The sequence below is a fragment of the Semicossyphus pulcher genome, unplaced genomic scaffold (assembly GCF_022749685.1).
Source record: "Semicossyphus pulcher isolate SPU_LCO1_2020_fin unplaced genomic scaffold, fSemPul1.0.p SCAF_18, whole genome shotgun sequence".
Lineage (NCBI taxonomy): Eukaryota > Metazoa > Chordata > Actinopteri > Labriformes > Labridae > Semicossyphus > Semicossyphus pulcher.
Window position 1 is genome coordinate 1132189 of NW_027211691.1, and position 18431 is coordinate 1150619.

General features: G+C 44.5%; 1 protein-coding gene across 1 annotated transcript in view; it reads left to right on the forward strand.

The window, feature by feature from the left end:
* The window catches only part of olfm3a (olfactomedin 3a), a 31898-nt gene extending 16571 nt beyond the window's left edge, over positions 1-15327 (forward strand). The window contains exons 2-6 of the mRNA XM_069667312.1: positions 5906-6049; positions 6620-6775; positions 11204-11423; positions 13093-13199; positions 14073-15327. Of these exons, the coding sequence (XP_069523413.1) occupies positions 5906-6049; positions 6620-6775; positions 11204-11423; positions 13093-13199; positions 14073-14750 (1305 nt within the window). The 3' untranslated portion in view covers positions 14751-15327. The remainder of the gene's footprint in view (positions 1-5905; positions 6050-6619; positions 6776-11203; positions 11424-13092; positions 13200-14072) is intronic.
* The last annotated feature ends 3104 nt before the right edge of the window (positions 15328-18431 follow it).

Consider the following 18431-nt stretch of genomic DNA (forward strand, 5'->3'; position numbering starts at 1 on the left):
GAGCTAATTCACAGTTCAATCAGGTCCCTCATAAAAGTCCAACATTAACAGGCTGCAGAAGTGCGGCTGACCTTGTGCGCAGCTATAAAAGTAATAAAGTCGTGATGAGTCATTATTAGAGGCTGCTGGACGCTCCGATCGGCCATCAGTCACTCACTTATGTTAGATCATTCAATAACAGAGGCCAGTGTTAGATAACCCCGTGTGACAGCACATCACAAACACGGCACAGTGCGGTTAGTATGCTGCCCTTTATCAGTGATACTGTTCTGTGATGCTGTTACAGAGTCATGTGATCCTAAAGAAAGCTGAGTCAAAACATGAAGACGCTAACAGACTAAAACCAGCCGTCAGTCCTTCTTGAATTGTGTTGTATCATAAAGATCTGTCGTGTTTAAAGACTGTAGAAAGACTTGATGAACAGATACAGATGTGTTGTCTTAAAGACTGTAGGAGGTCAGTATGGTACATGAAGTTGTTTCAAAAGAAGAAACTTCTAGAATCCTCTGGAAGTGAGATTAGGGTCTTTGTCTCACCCCTGGAGCAAAGCAGCTCAGACCGCAGCTCGGCAGTCATCGCTAATTTCCACTGACATCACTTTCTTGCCCCGTCCCCACTTTCCCCACAATCCGACTAGAGGGAGAGACGCGGGTCAGAGACGGCGCGGGTCAGAGAACGATGATCCAACAAGCAGTTTAACAGAATTTACAACAATATGATCCAACAGTGAGCAGTTAATAATCATGCAGCGCAGTGAGGACACGTCCTCTGAGTGGTGCTCCGCCCCTGACTTCATAGGTACTGACTTCTGTGTGCCCCTGGATGTGTTGGTCTTAAAATGAGGTGTGGTCAGGTGCATTTTGTAGCGTGTTTCTATCCTGAGGCAGCAGACGGTGACGGCCCCGCAGACCAACAGAACCCTGGTCTAAAGTGAACAGTGCCGTATTTCCCTGCTTTTTAAAAAGAGCATTATGTAGATGGTGAGATGCAGCGTCACAGGCAGGTTCCCAAAACATTTAAACTCTGCTTGTTAAACACACGGGGATGCGCAGCAGGGCTCCCATTCCTCGCTTAAATATCAGTGCATTCGTTCAAATGCAGTCACATGGAGTTGTTTACAGAGCTGAAGTGTTTCTTCTCCTTTTACATTATTATATGTACGAGGACACGCTCACCACCTCCTCCTCCTAAGTCTGCTTCACCTGCTTCGTTTCATCTGATAGGGACAGATACAGTATACACAGCCAACCTGAGAACAGCCATCCAATGCAAGTAGGGTTTATAGTGTCTGCAACACGCGTCCCTAAACAGAGAGGTTAGTAACAGAGAAGTAAGAAAATACACAACAAGATACAATGAAACACACGTTAAAGACATTACATTGAAAAGCTAGACGTGGTTGCAGGTCTGTTGTTGAATGGGAGGATTTGGTAGCTCTCAGCTCGAGCCCTGCACACGCCATAAAACTCAAACCAGAGTCCGTCTGCTCTCTGTGACGCTGGCTCTACCTGATACACGCAAACACACTGCAAAGAGGTACATCTGTTATAGGGCCAGATATTATGCCCAGAGATAATTAATACACACTGCCCAGTGTCCATTACGCACAAAGTGATTACAGCAGCAAAGGTAAGTAAATAAACATTTACAGCCCGTCGGTGATTCACATTCTAAAAGGAAACTCTGACAGAGAGCGTCACATGTTTCTGTTTGGGCTGACTTACATGGTTTTGTTGTGAATTCAACATTCAGTAGATTTTAACGTTCTTTGCTCTCTGGTGGAGCTCATCTGGTGGAGCTCATCTGGTGGAGATCATCTGGTGGAGCTCATCCAGAGCTTCTTTCTACTACATACTGAGTCCTGTTACTAAATGTTGTCTGTTGGCAAATTCACAGCGAAGCATCGACGACTTCTGCATCAGTCTTTAAAAAGCCGTTTGTCAAACCCTGAAAGAAAGAGAAGAAGAAGAAAAAGAAGTACAGAGGGAACGTGTGTGTGTGTGTGTGTGTGTGTGTGTGTGTGTGTGTGTGTGTGCGCGCGGTGCATACAGTATGTAACCACTCATGCGTGTTTGTGTTTGTGTGTGGCGCCTGTGCAGAGAGCAGAACTCTGCTGGGCGGCTGGGGAGAGCTTTGAGCGGCTGGATGCTGTTTTGTGAGGATGATTAATGACCAGACGTTGGTGCTCAGCTCTGTGAAACCAGCGCAGCCTTGGAGTCTGAGCTCCTCCTCGGGCAGGGAGGGATGGAAAGGGCTGAAAAATGAGTCCTTGCCTCATTAACAGCTCAGTTTAATAAGAAAAATAAAGAGTTAAGAAACTGCTTTAGATAAAACATGTTGTTCTTCATGCATCATATAATCCAGTTTGTTCTTCACTTGTTATATATGGAGGCTTGGTCGGAGACCCCACCCTTAAACATATGACGCTGTGCGTTCCCCTCGAGCGTCACTTCTGGACACTGTCCTTTAGCTAACTGTTTCTGCTGTTAAAGTCAGGTGACGTCTGAAGAGCACAAACGTCTGCTCGTTACAGAGGATGGATGAAGTCGAAGAGGAGACCAGGATTCAGTTCTCCTGTGAAACACATTTTAAACTTTGACTTATTCTTCAGTTAGGTAATGTCAGTTAGCTACGTTACTAAAGTACGTGCTTTAGTTGGTACTAATTATAACCCAAACCATGATCTTCTGTCTTAACCTTGCCAAGTTAATGTAACCAAACTAATATGTGATTTCCCAGTGTAACCTCTTTATTACCAACAGTTAGAAGTCCATCAAGTTATTGCATGTTTACTGAACTGACCACCTTAGTTTGAAATTCCTGCCAGACGTCCGCCTGTTATCGACACCACTTACCTTGTTCAGGGTCGTCGGGGGCTGCAGCCTATCCCAGCTGTCATTGGGCGAGAGGCCAACTTGTTACATTGTTACATTTTGCCTCCAGTTTGGTTGTGTTCTCTGATTGGTCAGAATTTCCACGTGGGAAAACTCCCTGAAGAGAGAGAGCACACTCCTCCATCACACTCTACACGATTGCGGACTTTAATGTTTTGTTGTCTGTTTTTTTACTTTTAACCGACACTGTTCCACAGATCGATCAGTTTCTTTCTCCTTTCGTTTTTCACTGAACACTTTGAACACCTCCGTGTTCTCGTGCGTTCTATTTGTGAAACTGTTTGGTCAGCCAATATTTCTATCTCCTCGTCGCTCCCCCACGTCTGTCGTCTACTCATCTCGCTGCCTGGCTGCGTGTCTGTCTCTGCCAGTGAAGATATCCCACAATGCATTGTGTTTTGGTTTGCTTCCTGTATCAGGTCCTACTTTAAGGTTTATGTTCTCACCTGAATCGAACCGGACCGTGGTTCATGTGGAAACGGGCCGAGTCCCATTTTTTCTTGCGAACCATGATCCGGTGGTTTGATCCGCACCAGAGTTCGAGTTTGTGTTCTCACCTGTCCTAACAAACACTTTTCCGATTAAAGTCAGAAAATGTCCGGAGCAAAGCTGTCAGGTCTGAATGCACCCTTAGAGTCCCCAGTGAACCTAACCAGCATGTCTTTGGACTGTGGAAGGAAGCCAGAGTACCTGGAGAGAACCCACGCATGCCCGGGGAGAACATGCAGAAAGGTGTTGCATATTTAAAATCGGTTATTGACTGTTTTATTTTGAAAGTCTAACCAGACGTTGCAAATGTATTACTGCTAACTGTCTTTTTTTTTTTTAACTCTAACTGGCCGTTCTATATTGATGCTGCCTACTCGACTGCAAAGCCCTCCGTGTGCTAAAGAGTCTACAGGGGAACCTACAGTGTCAAACTTTGAAGCACTGGGCCACTGACGAGCTGCTTGTTTGACGGCTCGACAGTGAGAAAGGTTGTACAGTCATAGTGCGGCCTTATCCAGGCAGACGTGTTAGCCAGTGCTCGTATAGAGCCACTATTCTACATACATGTATGTCTCATAAGTGACTTTAAATCGATCATTGAGCCGTTTGATGGACCGTGCTGTTTGTTTCCTGTCACTACACGTCGAAGCTCTCCCTGTTTATCCCTCCCCTCATCTCACCATCTTCTGCTTGCTGTCTTTGCACTTCTCTGTGCTGATATTTCTGCCTGTGTACATACTTTCTGCCTTTATCTGTTTCCCTCTAATTGACAGTCAAGTCCTCGTTCTTGTTCTCTGTCAGCATTGTCCTCGTTTCTTTGTTTTTCTCCAGCTACTATTTACTTTCATAAAATCCTCCTCAACTCTTCTGTTTGTTCATAAACCCCCCCTGATCCAAATGTACCTGCTTCTCTTCTGATATGTCACTGGGATTATAGTGGATGCCGAGGTTTACCGGCAGAGTCTTTGGTGGAAAAGTACATTAATATTTATACAAAGAGACTGCAGGATGGTTTGTCTGTGCATGATTGAAGTGTCAGCTTAATCTCTGTATTTCTAAAGAGCGCACGGCCACAGGTCCTAAGAAGTTGCTAAAAGTTACTCAAAGTTCAGGTCTTATTTTTATTCATGGGAATGAAGAACGTTTGATTGTGAACGTCGTATTGGCATTTCAGTGACATAGCAGCCACGTAACTTGTCACGTAACTTAACCTATAGTTTAAAGATAATTTGTTTCAAGGCCCCTTTTGTTATTTTAACATTGTGCATGCAGGAGGCCTGCATGATCAAGAACGCAGCAGCATGACTGGTCTACAGTCCCTCCACTGCTCGTATCCCTCCACTGCTCGTATCCCTCCACTGGCTCCCAGCTGCCGCTCGCATCAGATTCAAACCCTGTCGCTCGCTTACAAACAGCAACAGAAACGTCTCCTGCCTACCTGAACGCCCTCATCCAGGTCCCGCCCACATCGCTCTGCCAATGAAAGGCGCCTGGTACTCCCATCACAACAGGGCCCTAAGTCTCTAACTAGACTCTTCTCCTCTGTCGCCCCCGGTGGTGGAACGAGCTACCAAACTCCATTCGGTCCGCAGAGTTTCACCTTTAAGAAGAAGCTAAAGACCCAGCTCTTTATGAACACCTCTGACCTTCATGATACTGATGCTACTGATGATGATGATATTAATGATGCTGATATTGAGCATGTTGATGATGCTTCTTTACACTCTGTGCGTGGCCTGGACAAAGCTGTGCTACATGAAATTGTAACATTGTAAGAGGATCAATAGAAGTGAGGCACAGTGTGGATACCTTAGGTCTTTTATATCTAAAGATGACAATAGATTATTTTTTGCAGTTCACATACTGACAGAGACCTTGACAACAGAGACACTGGGTTGTAGATACCTTTAAACAATGACAGAAAACCATACAACGTTTCCCAACAACATCCATTTATGAGCTGCCTTTTACAACATTAAGTAATCGCCTGTAATAAATGTGCAGGATGCAGGCAGACGGCCTCCAGGCCTTTTAGAGAGGAGACAGCCACACAGCCAATAAATTATGTTCATAATCCAGAGAGAAGCCCTGACCCTTCTTCTTCCTAAAAAACCTTCTCTCATAATTTTCCATTCCACTTTTTGTAATGATTATTTCAGGTGCTTGAAATGAGACTTTATCCAGATGCCCAAATGTTTGATTATCTCAGTAACAAATGATCTGTGTCCAGTTAAAAAACATCCAGTATCAAAGCAATTGTATTTTGCAAAGGTTTAATCACAGCTTTAGATTCATTTATATATTTCACTGCTAAATTGTTGCTAACGCTAACACTAAAACAAAGGGGACCCAACGTTGAACCTTGGGGTACGCCTTTAAATGTGAAAGTGGACACGTGCAGCAGAGTGTCCGTGCTGCTATGCTCTAAATGATTCGAGGTAACAGTTTTCCCAAGAGAAGCGGTCTCACATGAAAGTCAATGACCTCAGTGTGTGTACATTTGCATTTGTTTGTACTTGCAGACGATCGGTCCAAAGGAGGGCTGGCAGGTGTACAGCTCGGCACAGGATGCTGATGGGCGATGTATCTGCACGGTGGTGGCACCAGAACAGAGCCTGTGCTCCAGAGATGCAAAGAGCAGACAGCTCCGCCAGCTGCTCGAGAAGGTGAGCAAATATAACGGGGGATATACGACACCACAGTGTAGGGTTGTCACAATACCAGAGTTTTAAACTTAGATACAATAATATCTGCTGTAATAATTCAGAAACTTTGTATAATATAATGTAATAAAGATTACAGACAATTGTACATACAATACATACATGTGGTATGGAGTGCAGCATGCATGTCCACTCTCCTGGTGGGAATGATAACGAACAAGTCAGTTCAAGCGTCCTTTTTAGATCGTAACACTCCGACTGATAGCAGATGTTTTTTCTTGTGCATTTAACAGAGGTGTGCTGCTGCTCGGCTTTTCCTCCTTTGTTCTTTTTCAACAATAGCCTTTTTCACATTCAGGCACACGCGCTGGCTCGCCGGGGAAAACCCATCAAAGTGCCTTTCAATTAGCTGCAGTGAAAGGAAGGAAGGGGAAAAGAAAGGCATCATTTATTCACTCCCAAAGTTAACCATACTACATTATACTGAGCTGTGCTGTGCTGCTAAAATGAAAACATGTGCAAATGGTAACCCTGTTTATACGGGATTATTTAATGTGGCTTGTTTTATTCTAGGTGCAGAACATGTCTCAGTCGATTGAGGTGCTGAACCTGAGAACTCAGAGGGATTTCCAATATGTCATGAAGATGGAGAACCAGATGAAGGGCCTGAGGACCAAGTTCAGACAGATTGAGGATGACAGGAAATCCATCATGGCCAGAAACTTCCAGGTATTAGAGCCTTGTTTATCCGTAGCTCAGTTTAATCGAGTTTAAAATGGATTTTTCTCTGTATTTACCTGAAACGTTACATCGCAACATTCATTTAACAAATACAACATAAACATGCTTTCAAGTGTAATTCAATTTCATATTTCTTCGACTTTATTAAATCAGCTTCACTCCCACTCAAGTTTATATGTATAGCACAGTTTCATACAAAAGCAGAGTGCTTAAGATAAAAGCATTAAAAACAGCTGAAGAGTGCAAACAAACGGAGACAGTACACACTCACACACATAGAAACAAAGAGGTACATATACGAAGGTTTCAGTTTGTTTTTTAAAGAACAGGAGGAAGTCCAAAGATCAGAGGGCAGATCCACTGTTACATTTTTTAGGTGCATAAATACTAAATGCTTTCTACCAGACTGTGACAGCCGTGCTCTCGGTGCATGGAGGAGATTTCCACCTTGTTAAAAAGAGATCTGCGATTATAAACTGACTGAATAGCTGACATGGACTTTAGAGATAGACCAGCAGGTGCTTTTTAAACCTGAAGAAGGGTTTTAATTTGTGCTCTGAGGGCAGCAGGTAACCAATGAGGGTGTCCAGAGACATGAGTTATGTGGTCTGATCTTCTGGTCCTGGTTAGAGCTTGTTTGCTGGAAGGTCAGATAAGTAGTGACTGAGATGTTTTTCACCCATAAATAGGTAATTGAACCAGTCCAGACAAATGAATACTGGGTGATAGAGCCAACACAATCCTTTAAGATGAGTTCACTTCTATGGTTACTCCCTTGATTTTAAACCTGGACAGTACTTTCCAGTGATATGGACTCTAGGTAATGCAGGCCAGCTGTCTCTGTGCTTTACCACCCACAACTGTGATCTCTGTTTGTCCTTGTTCAGCTAAAGGAGGTTTGCTTCCATCCAAACTTCTTAGTGATCTTAGGAAGGTGAAGTTGGTGATTCAAGAGTTCTAATTGCAGCAGTTAGTGTGCAACATTAAAGGTATTAGTCTGAAGAGAACAGTTTAGTGTTGACTGGATATTGTCTGATGTTTTGTGGTTTATAGCATCAGCAACGATACCTCTGAAGTCAACACTGGACAACTTCTTTAGATGGCTGTGACGCAGTGGTGCAGATATCCCAGCGAGCAGGGAACTTTCCCATAACTGGCTAACATCACCTACAAGTTCTCATTACGTTAGAAAGAAAACGTTTTAATCTAATGTTCAAAGAAGCTTTTAAGGATGTTTATCATTTCACATAAAGTTCTTGTTAAGAATGAACGTGATTTATAAAACATTCCTGAAATGTGATTTGAACATTCTCACTGCAACGTTCTGAAGATGTTTTCAGAGAACGTTCTCCTGCTATTAAAGGAACATTCTGGGGACCAAATAAAAACTTCCTGCTCAAAACATTACCAGAACATCGCACAGAACATTCTCAGAATGTTCTTAGAACAAAACATTTCCAGCTTGGACATCATTGTGAAGCTGGTGGTTGTGATTTTGTGCCTTGTGTTGACACTTGTGTCTTGACAGAATGATTGAATTCACTGTATTTGGTAGTTGAAGAAACATCTGTGGAGGGCCGGGTGTGTTTGGAAGAAATAAGAGTCAGAGAGGGGCTAATGAGTTTGAAGAAAAAAGTCATGAGTGCTTTGAAAGTGTGATGAAGGTGCTCTGTGGTGGGGAACATAAAAAAGTAATGAAAAAAAACCCGAAGGCACTCTTCTAGCAAAAAGTAAAAAGCCTTTATGCACTCTGCTTCATGGTGAAAAGCTAAAAGCATGGGCAATTCATGCTACAAACAAATAACAACCCACGCTAAGCTGCACAAACAGACTTCTTCAGGGTGTAGCACTCAGCGCACAGTTTTCTCTTAAGCACCAGATAATTGCATCTGAGTAAAAGTAAGAAGACAGGTGGCAAATACAAAACAGGGCCACCATGAGGCTGTGCATCATGAAGAGGAGCAGGACGAAGGAAGGAAGCGTCAGTCCACGTGCGTCAGAACAACTACAAAGGACTGAAATCAATTTACTGATTTATTCATTGTGCATATTATGGCCTACACATGACGTGAGTCAATGAGTCAATAAATAGTTGAGAGGTTCTGAGTACAGCACGATTATTTTTTATTGTCCTTCCACTTTGTGCTGCGTTCAGGCTCATGTACAAATTCTGCATCAAAATAAGACTTAAAATCAGGTTCTTTACCTGAATGTGGTGCATCATGGGTAATGTCAGAGTGTCTCTAGGAGTTATAGGGTGTCTCTGTACAGCGTCTCTGTTCTGGATGTCAGACGTGACGCTGGAGGACGGGGAGCAGCTCGTTCTTCCTCTCGGCCTTCACACACTCATCATGCTGCACTTTGTTCTTTCAGCTGCTTCAACAAGTTAGTCGTGTTGCTTTGCGGTGCAGACGCAGGTTTCATGACCTCTCTGCTGATTATTGTTTCTTGCTTTGAAATACCTCCAAACAAGCGCTGACGAGCCGTTTCAGGGGGCCAGTGTTTCGGATTATTGAGTGACTCGCTCTCTTCCTGTTTGAGCATAACAACAAGCAGCGTTCAAAACGCGACTGAGCGTTAGTCGCCTTCATGACACGTTTGCACAAACAACACTTCAAAGACGAAACAGAGAAGTTTATTTTGAGATCGTAATGAAAAACAACAAGAGGCATTCACGACGACAGCTCCGTGTTCTCTTCCTGTTTTCAACAGCTGCTGTAACCACGACAACCACACACGCATTCGGCTGGAAGTCGGACGTAACATCGTCACTCGCTAAACCGAAACACCGGTCTCTGTTGTTCACTCTTGTCGTTTCCACTTTAAACTGCCGCTGTAAGGTAGGCGCTTCATTTGATGTGCAGCAGAGTTTTCTACGGGCGGAGCATTTTAAACGTCAGTATCACCGTCAATATGTTATTTAATCGTGGGAACCAAAATCATGATTGTGATTAATATTCGATTAATTGTGCAGCTCTAGTTCTGAGGATCGTTTATGTGGGTGTCGATAAGAGCTTAGAAGAATTCTTTTAGCCCTAGTTAGATATTTTGGCTGACTGCCGGGGTCAGCCCTACACACGGGTCTGTATGTGACTGAGTGAGTGACTGAGTGAGTGACTGAGTGAGTGACTGAGTGAGTGACTGAGTGAGTGACTGAGTGAGTGACTGAGTGAGTGACGGTACTTTCAAAGCCGTAGAGAGAGAGAGTTGCGACATCTCAATGGCGGATCATGGAGCATATTAGACCTCCCCTGACGCGACTCTCTGTCTATATGGCTCTGGATACTTTGTTCGGGAAGTAGGCGGGGCTGCTCGTCCGCTGTCCGCTCACCTACATCCGCACCTGCTTTCAAACATGTTATCATCGGCCTCATGATGACAGTCCTTGTGACACACACTGACCTGATGCGGTCAGCCACATACGAGGTTCTGACCTCGTGTTGTCGTGGTAGCTCCTGAGGGCGTTCCTGGAAACATCCCAGTAAATGTGGAGTCTCTCTCTTTAGCTGCATCGTGATCTCAGCTCATCTCATCGTCAGAATCTCGGCAGGAACGCAAAAAAAGAAGATTTCCAAAAAGTTGAGACTCTTTTGTACCAGCGCAATTTTGAGTTGGCTAATATCCAGCAACTAAAACTATCTAATATCTGTTAGCACCAGGACTCCCAACAGTAGTACTCAGCATGCATGTATTATTCCACTGTTTTATTCTGTTATGCATCTGACAAAGAGATCGATCCCTTCATTCAGAGCGAGTCCTTGACACACGCTCAGGTACCAATATAAATTATTTTTCAGTGTGCGCACCTTTTGTGTGTGCATGACAATAAAGAATACACTACAACACATTCAGAAGCTCTCTCAGATTGTGATAACAGTGTTGGTTGTTTCAGAGGCTGTTGTGCTGCTGCAGTTGCCCTGTGTGGTTTAAACAGGACAGCTGGTATGGGAGCAGGAATTCCTCTCGTGTGTTGCAAGAAACAGAAAGAGACGGAAAAACAACCGTGGAACCTCCACCAGCATGAGAAGAACCTCATTAACACGCCAAGGAGGATGGCTGACCGCCGACACATCTGAATATCTCAATATGAACTGAAGTAGTAGTAACAGAGTTTCTCACAAGCATAAAGGGTTTAAATGGATGTGCATGGACGGATAAATGATTGGGTTATTGGACACAGTTCCATTAGTGCTTCATGCTGTGTAAGGTCAGTCTGGTTACTGCCAAGGCTAACCTGTTAGCAGGGAGCACAATAAGTACTAGCAGTACTTCTTTTGATAGTAAATACTCAACATGTTCTGAATCAGAGCTCATCGTTCTGTCAGCAGTCTTTGTCTGTGACAGTCACACCTTTCGCACACACCTTCCACTTCTCTCTGTGTAACATTCCTGCTGCTGTCACTGTCGCGTCTGCAGGAGCTTAAGGACAAGATGGATGAGCTGAAGCCGTTGATCCCCGTGCTGGAGCAGTACAAGATGGATGCTGCGCTCATCTCCCAGTTTAAGGAGGAGATCAGGAACCTGTCTGCGGTGCTGACGAGCATCCAAGAGGAGCTGGGAGCCTACGACTACGATGAGCTCTACCAGCGCGTCCTGAGACTGGACAGCCGGCTGCGCAGCTGCATGGGCAAACTAAGTAAGTGCTGAACACTGCATCTGTTTTTTTGCTTGCAAAAAAAAATGCTATCTCAAGTTGCTTAACAATAGTATTCCTAACTGATATCTTAAATTGTCACAGCCACATCTTCTTATCGTCCTTGAATGCTGTTTTTTTGCCGCTACAGAAGAAAATAAGATAAATGTAGGAGGACTTCCTGGTCCTTGTTTCAGAAGTAAAACGTGCAGAGACCAAAAGCAAAACATATTTTCAAACAAAGTCATATTAAAGATGCAATAAGAAGCCGCCAAAACGTGCACTGAGATTCTCCTAACATCCTGAGATTGCATCCAAAATGATGGAGCCAAACTCCATTCAAAAAACAGTCGTTTTAAGGCAGTGCTCTTGTCGTCTCACAGACAGACCTGACAGAGCATGACCTCAGCCTCTTTACTAACCTGCCTCCTGATGTAGTTCTCTCAGCATCCTCTCAGCCTGTTTATCGTCATTAAATCTCAGTAACATCTGTTTGTTGTGGCTTCATAGCGCTGTAGTGAGACAGATCTCAGCCCACCTGTGACTTGCTAGATACAGTGAAACTGCCACTCAGACAGAGAGACAGATGGACAGGCGCTCCACAGCTGAAACAGAACGCCGATAGTTGGTGTCCATCAGAGAAATCCTGGTACCGATCCGAGCTAACAGCTCAGCACACTGGGCACTGGTCAGCCTGAAGGAGCTGGAAGCAGCAGGAGAGTTCATCAGACACAGCTCAGGAGGACGATTATTTGCGGGTTGTGTTTTACCAATGGGAACATGAAGAAATGGTCATGCAGTCAAACATGTGAGGGTTACATGAGGCGAGGTTTGCTTCGCCTTCGGTCAGAAATCACCATCAGACAAAACGGCTTTCAGTTGCAGAACTTAACTTTGCTGTTCCGTCGTTACAGCGCACACAAAGATTGTTTTCTTGTGCAATGTGTGTTCACCTCGACCTCCGGGGAGGTCAGGGAGGAGAAGAAACCATTAGTTCTTCTTCTTTTGGACCTTTTGGTTTATTTGGAGCCTTTCTTTATTCAAACATTGAAATGTTCAAACCCTTTGAAAGTAACACACTGTTCCTAACTGCCTCATAATGGGCAGAGAAGTCGACAGAATATCTGCAGCCAAGGCATCCATTAATCCTACAGGGAGGTTGTCTGGCTCCGTTGGCTCACCATTTACTGAATTATTTTCCTGTGCGATCATTTTGTTGGCAGCAGCTTAAAAAAGTCCACAGAGTGAAGACAGAGTTAAGAAAATACAGTGGAAATATGTTTACTCGTTTATTTAGAGGAAGCTATTAATGTGCAAGCTGCATGACTACCGTAGAGTTTGTGTGAAAGGTGCAGGTGATGTTTGATGTCCTGTTACTACATTACTTTATATCTGCATTTAAAGACCAAAACCAAGTCTGTGCTGGTTTACCAAACAATCAGCTCATAACTGGAGGTGATCTGTGAGGACTGTATAAACATGTTCTGGTCTGAGCCTGAGAAAGCTGCAAACTGCAGTTGCACCACTTTGCTTCCAGTCAAATCCAGCAGCTATCTTAGTATGCACAGAGGGCGAACACTGTGGTGGCACAGGCATGAAATTGGCTTTAGAAATCTAGTTAGAGACAAAAACCACCACAGCACATCTTATCGCTGCTTTTCTCTATTAACAGCGTGTGGGAAATTAATGAAAATCACTGGACCTGTTACAATAAAGACATCTGGAACCCGGTTTGGGGCGTGGATGACTGATCCGCTGGCAGCGACCAGGAACAACAGGGTGAGTTATGGCAGCAGGGGAGGGCTCTCTGCAGTGCTCAGTGCAATATTTATGTTGTGTCTTCAAAGTAGGCAGAATGTCTTTATAGCTGCAGACCGACTCACTGGTATCATCGAGGGCTTTACTTTAGATATCCACATGTAGAGAAGGGAGGGTTCTGTGTTATTGTTGCATAGAATCGTATACATTATTTAAAGTTATAGTTTTAAGGTCCAACTCCAGACACTGTTTCCAAAGTTGTCTGTGTTCTGTTTGAAGAGGAGAATGGGGCTGGGGTTAATAGTCCGATGTAATGCATCACCCTGGCTTTGCATGAGTGCAGTAAGTGCACACAGTCACTATGATATAAGGAGGAGGAGGATTTTTAACATAACAAGGTGGTTTTCTTGGTTTTGGCTCCGGCCACCCGGAGGCTCACCTGCTCCAGGTGCAGTCCAGCCCTGTTCATCTGGAAGCTGCTGGTCGGCTTCTGCTCTCACCTGTCTCCAGTCGAGGTGCTCTGTGGCAGCTCTTCCATGCCTTGAGCTTTAAGACGTCTTTGACCGGATGTTTCAAGACTGCTGTGCAAGCCATGTAAACATGAACCCAAGGTGCTCCGAACTCCAAATCTGGGGAATAACTGAGCTAACTTGCTAACTGTGCTAACAGCCAGGAAACATCGGGTTAGAGACATTTAGAGGAAGACGTGTGACCTGCAGTGTTTACTGTCGTCATACATCAACATCTTAATATTTTTATTTGTGAACTTACAATGAAAACATTCTCTGGGTTTGGACTTTAATCATTTGTTAGAATAAGTGTATTTTGGTGACGAACATGGTTATACGGTTCATCAGCTGCTTCTTCACATCCTCTCCCTCCTCTCTGATGCAGGTCTGGTATATGGACAGCTACACCAACAGCAAGATTGTGCGTGAGTACAAGACGATGGACGACTTTGTAGCAGGAGTGGTCTCCAGGACCTACAGCCTCCCCTTTAAATGGGAGGGAACCAATCACATCGTCTACAACGGATCTCTTTACTACAACAAGTACCAGAGCAACATCATCGTGAAGTACAGCTTCGAGACGGGCAGCGTGTTGGCACAGAGAGCTTTAGAGTTCGCCGGCTTCCACAACATGTACCCGTACACGTGGGGGGGATACTCCGACATCGACGTCATGGCCGACGAGCTGGGGATGTGGGTCGTGTACGCAACCAATCAGAATGCTGGAAATGTGGTGATCTCTCAGATCGACCCGGACACCCTGCAGGTCCTGAAGACTTGGAACACGGAGTACTCCAAAAGGAACGCGGGGGAATCCTTTATGATCTGTGGGACGCTCTATATCACCAACTCTCACCTGTCCGGAGCAAAGGTGTACTACGCCTACTCCACCAAGACGTCCACCTACGAGTACATAGACATCCCCTTCCACAACCAGTACTTTCACATCTCCATGCTCGACTACAACGCCAGAGAGAGAGCGCTGTACGCCTGGAATAACGGACACCAGGTCATATTTAACGTCACCCTCTTCCACGTCATCAAAACTGATGACGACTCTTAAACCGATGAAGCGCCGCCGTTTGTGATACAGAGACCTCCTAACGATCCGTGTTTCCTGGTCTGAAATGGACCGCGGGATCTTTAAGGGATACTTGAACTTTTGTGATGTGGCTCTGGATTCTTTAGAGACCTGAGCATGGACACCACTGACTTCCCTCAAAGGAAGCCATGTTTTACAGTTTGTACACGCTTCCTTTGCTGCTCACCGGACTGCTTTGCCTTATTTGCTCTGTGTCGGTCTGCTGGACGAAGACTTCTGAAGCTTTTGCATGAACGTCCACATTTTGTCTGCAGTGATTTCCTATAATAGCTGTGTTTTTGTTGCAAATCTGTTTTGCTTACAGTGTTTGCATTTTTGTATATTTACAAATCTATTTAAAAGTATTAAAGTCTTTAAGGCGACCTCTTCTGCATATTTGCTACCATGCTAAGCTAACTGATTATACGATACAAAGCGTTGCCGTTCTTTTAAAGACAGGCCTGTAACATATTGCTGTAATGTTTGTCTCTGTGGAGGAAAACATTTGTATTTTTTATAAAATGAAATCAAAGGAGAAAATCTGTTCATTTTCATTAAAACTCAGTGATTGTAAATTTCATTCACTTTGTTTTAGCTTGTTTAATTTGCATCTGTTGGAGAATCAGAAGTTTGATTTCAGTCATGACGCTGTGACTCTGAAGAGTTCGTCTCACAGTGGTGCAGATAATGAAGCGATCAGCGACAGATGTCTTCTTTAACACAGAGCTTTATGGAGATCAATGATGCAGAGCTGAAGCTCAAATGAAGCAACATGATCACACCTGCTTCTGACTACAGAGGGAAGGCAGGTAACAACAGTTAGCATTGGCTAAAATGTTGTGTAGTTAAGGGACACAAAGCATCCATCCGTCATCTACACCTCTTATCTTGTTCAGGGTCGCGGGGGGCTGGAGCCTATCCCAGCTGTCATTGGGCGAGAGGCGGGGTCACACCTGGACAGGTTGCATGTCAATCACAGGTCTGACACATAGAGACAGACAACCTTTCACGCTCACACTCACACTCACACCTACGGGCAATTTAGAGTCACCAGTGAACCTAACGAGCATGTGTTTGGACTGTGGGAGGAAGCCGGAGTACCCGGAGGGAGCCCATGCATGCATGGGGAGAACATGCAGACTCCACACAGAAAGGCCCACTACGTCTGAAACGGGACTCAAACCAGGAACCTTCTAGCTGTGAGGTGACCACTGCACCACCGTGCAGCCCAGGTTAACAACAGAATTCCCCCAAATGATTTCTGTAGGAGTCATGTATGAGCTTCAGAGCTTTTCATCTTTTACTTCTGAGAAACTCTTAACAGAAGTGTCACTACGGCCAATACCACTGAAATCTGCAGCTGCTGGTTCAGGAAAATAACCAGCGTTTCATTCGGTCTCATCGATACCAACAACGGAAGACAGATTCTGTGTTTGGTGTTATGAAGATCAATTCTGTTGTTGAAACAGGAAAGGGATCAGTTACTCCTCTCTTGTTTAATCACTTGTCTCGTCAAAGAGCAGAGCTGTCTGAGCGATCACCTTCCCATTATTGTGAGCACACATTAGTCGACGTTCCCTCTGCTGCTCCGATGCTGCCGTCGTGTTGTGTGCGCTCAAAAAAACATACACGTCATCCACCACAACATGCATCCTGACGTCTTCAATCTGGCCGTCTACAGCTTAGCTGATCTTCCATGAGTCCCGATATATATTGGTATCGGAACAAACAAAACCAGCGCTACCATTAAGAATGCTCATACATAATAACCTCCTTTATGTTTATTCAGTTGAGGAAAGATATAAACACATCTTGGTAAATGATCTCGCAGAAGAGGATTTTTCTTGCCCTCCACACGAGGCCCCGTGACGGCCGGAGATTCATCCTCTGGCATTTCAATCAGCAGGAAGCGGCGATGAGCCGCTGACATGATTCACAGCGTTCATTATAACTTCCTCCTCGCCGTCGTGTCTCTGTGTCTTCAGGAGATGTTTGCTTTATGGTACCCGATGGTGAGCTCTGAATCTGTCACAGTGTGGTCCGTCTTTTTTATGGGTAAACAGTCACAAATTCATGCACGAATAATGAAACACGCCCGAGGCGGAGAACATTTGCATGCAGGCTCATAAACAAACACTGACACACGGCTGGAGGTGGTCTGTAATCTGTTCATTTCATCAGCCTCCATCAGCGATCACAGGGAGCTGCAACTTATCTGACAGGCCTCTGACACGCGGCTGCTAATTTACATGAAGCAGAAAGTTAGATTTTTAGCTCCAAAGGCAGAAAGTGAACTCATGAAATAAGAGATTTAGAAGCATGTCTACAGACTGGAGGTAATGTTTTAATTATCTTCATTTGGCCTGAGAATGAAGCTTTATTAGCCTGTGCAGCTGAACTTCTGTGGGAGGAAAGTGTGAACGGGACTATAAATAACTTGTCTGTAGGTTAAACAATATTACATGTCTGTGTAATTGGATTTTTTTTATCTCCCTTCACTGCTGCCACTGATTGATTTCCAATCTGGTGTTTAAGTAAAGACTCAGTTAAAGCAGAAGCATCAAAGTATCCCAAACTCCAACACCAGCAACAAGAATAAAATGCCCCCAAACGTCCCGTCAGCTGGTCTGCTTAAAATAAAGTCACATCTCTATCAGAGATCGTCCTGGTCTTTGTCTCAGTAAACAGCACGTCGCTGGATGGCTGCTCGCGTTTTCACAGAGAGATCGAGCATCAGATCAAAGTGTGCATGTTTGACCAGGCGTCTTTATCTGTGCTCAGCGTCTGTCACAGGACACACACACACACACACACACACACACACACACACACACACACACACACACACACACAGTGGTTGCATATAATAACAGACAGTATCAGACGCAGCCTGTATCCTGCGTCAGGCTGTCCGACTCACCTGTGATGTGTTTCTGATTGGACTCATTTGGATTCTTTGAAGGTCAGAACCTGAACACTGCTCAGAAACACAGGGAGAAGGTGATCTCTCAGGCAGCACATTTAGAAGAGCAAAAACTTGTTTGTCTTTCTCGGACCAGAAGAACATTTTCATTGTTCAAGGACTGTCCTCCAACTGGGCGGCCTTTTCTTGTTTGTACCACAGTAACTGGGAACAATTGTAGGTCTACACACACTGTTTAGGAGACGTTTTTTAGCTCCTACTTCAGAGTTGGTCTTTCAGAAGGAACCTTGAGGGCTGTGTGTCTTGAACCATTGCAGCATGGACAATCAACTTTAAAACCCTGAGCAACACCTCGTTACTTTAGCCTTAAAAAATGGACCACAACGTAAACAAAAGGATCATCAGTGAAGTCTCAATTTGCAGGTTTATTTTCCAGCTGTGTTAGTACGAAAACCACAACACACACAAAAACATACAGCTCCAACCACAGCGTCCTCCATCTTGTTGTTGTGGTTGATGTCTGGCAGCTTACATCACTTCAGTATTACGACTGACACTGCAAATGCAAAGAGAAAAAACCTTTGTACATTTGTACATATTTTGGGAGGAGCTTCTCAGGTGTTCGTCTCAGGGCGTCTCCTGAAAAACCCTTTTGATTTGAAGTAAGTATTGTCTAGTCAAAAATGTCCCGACCCAAAAGGGCGTGGTGAGCATGCACTCTGCACTCTGCATGCACTCTG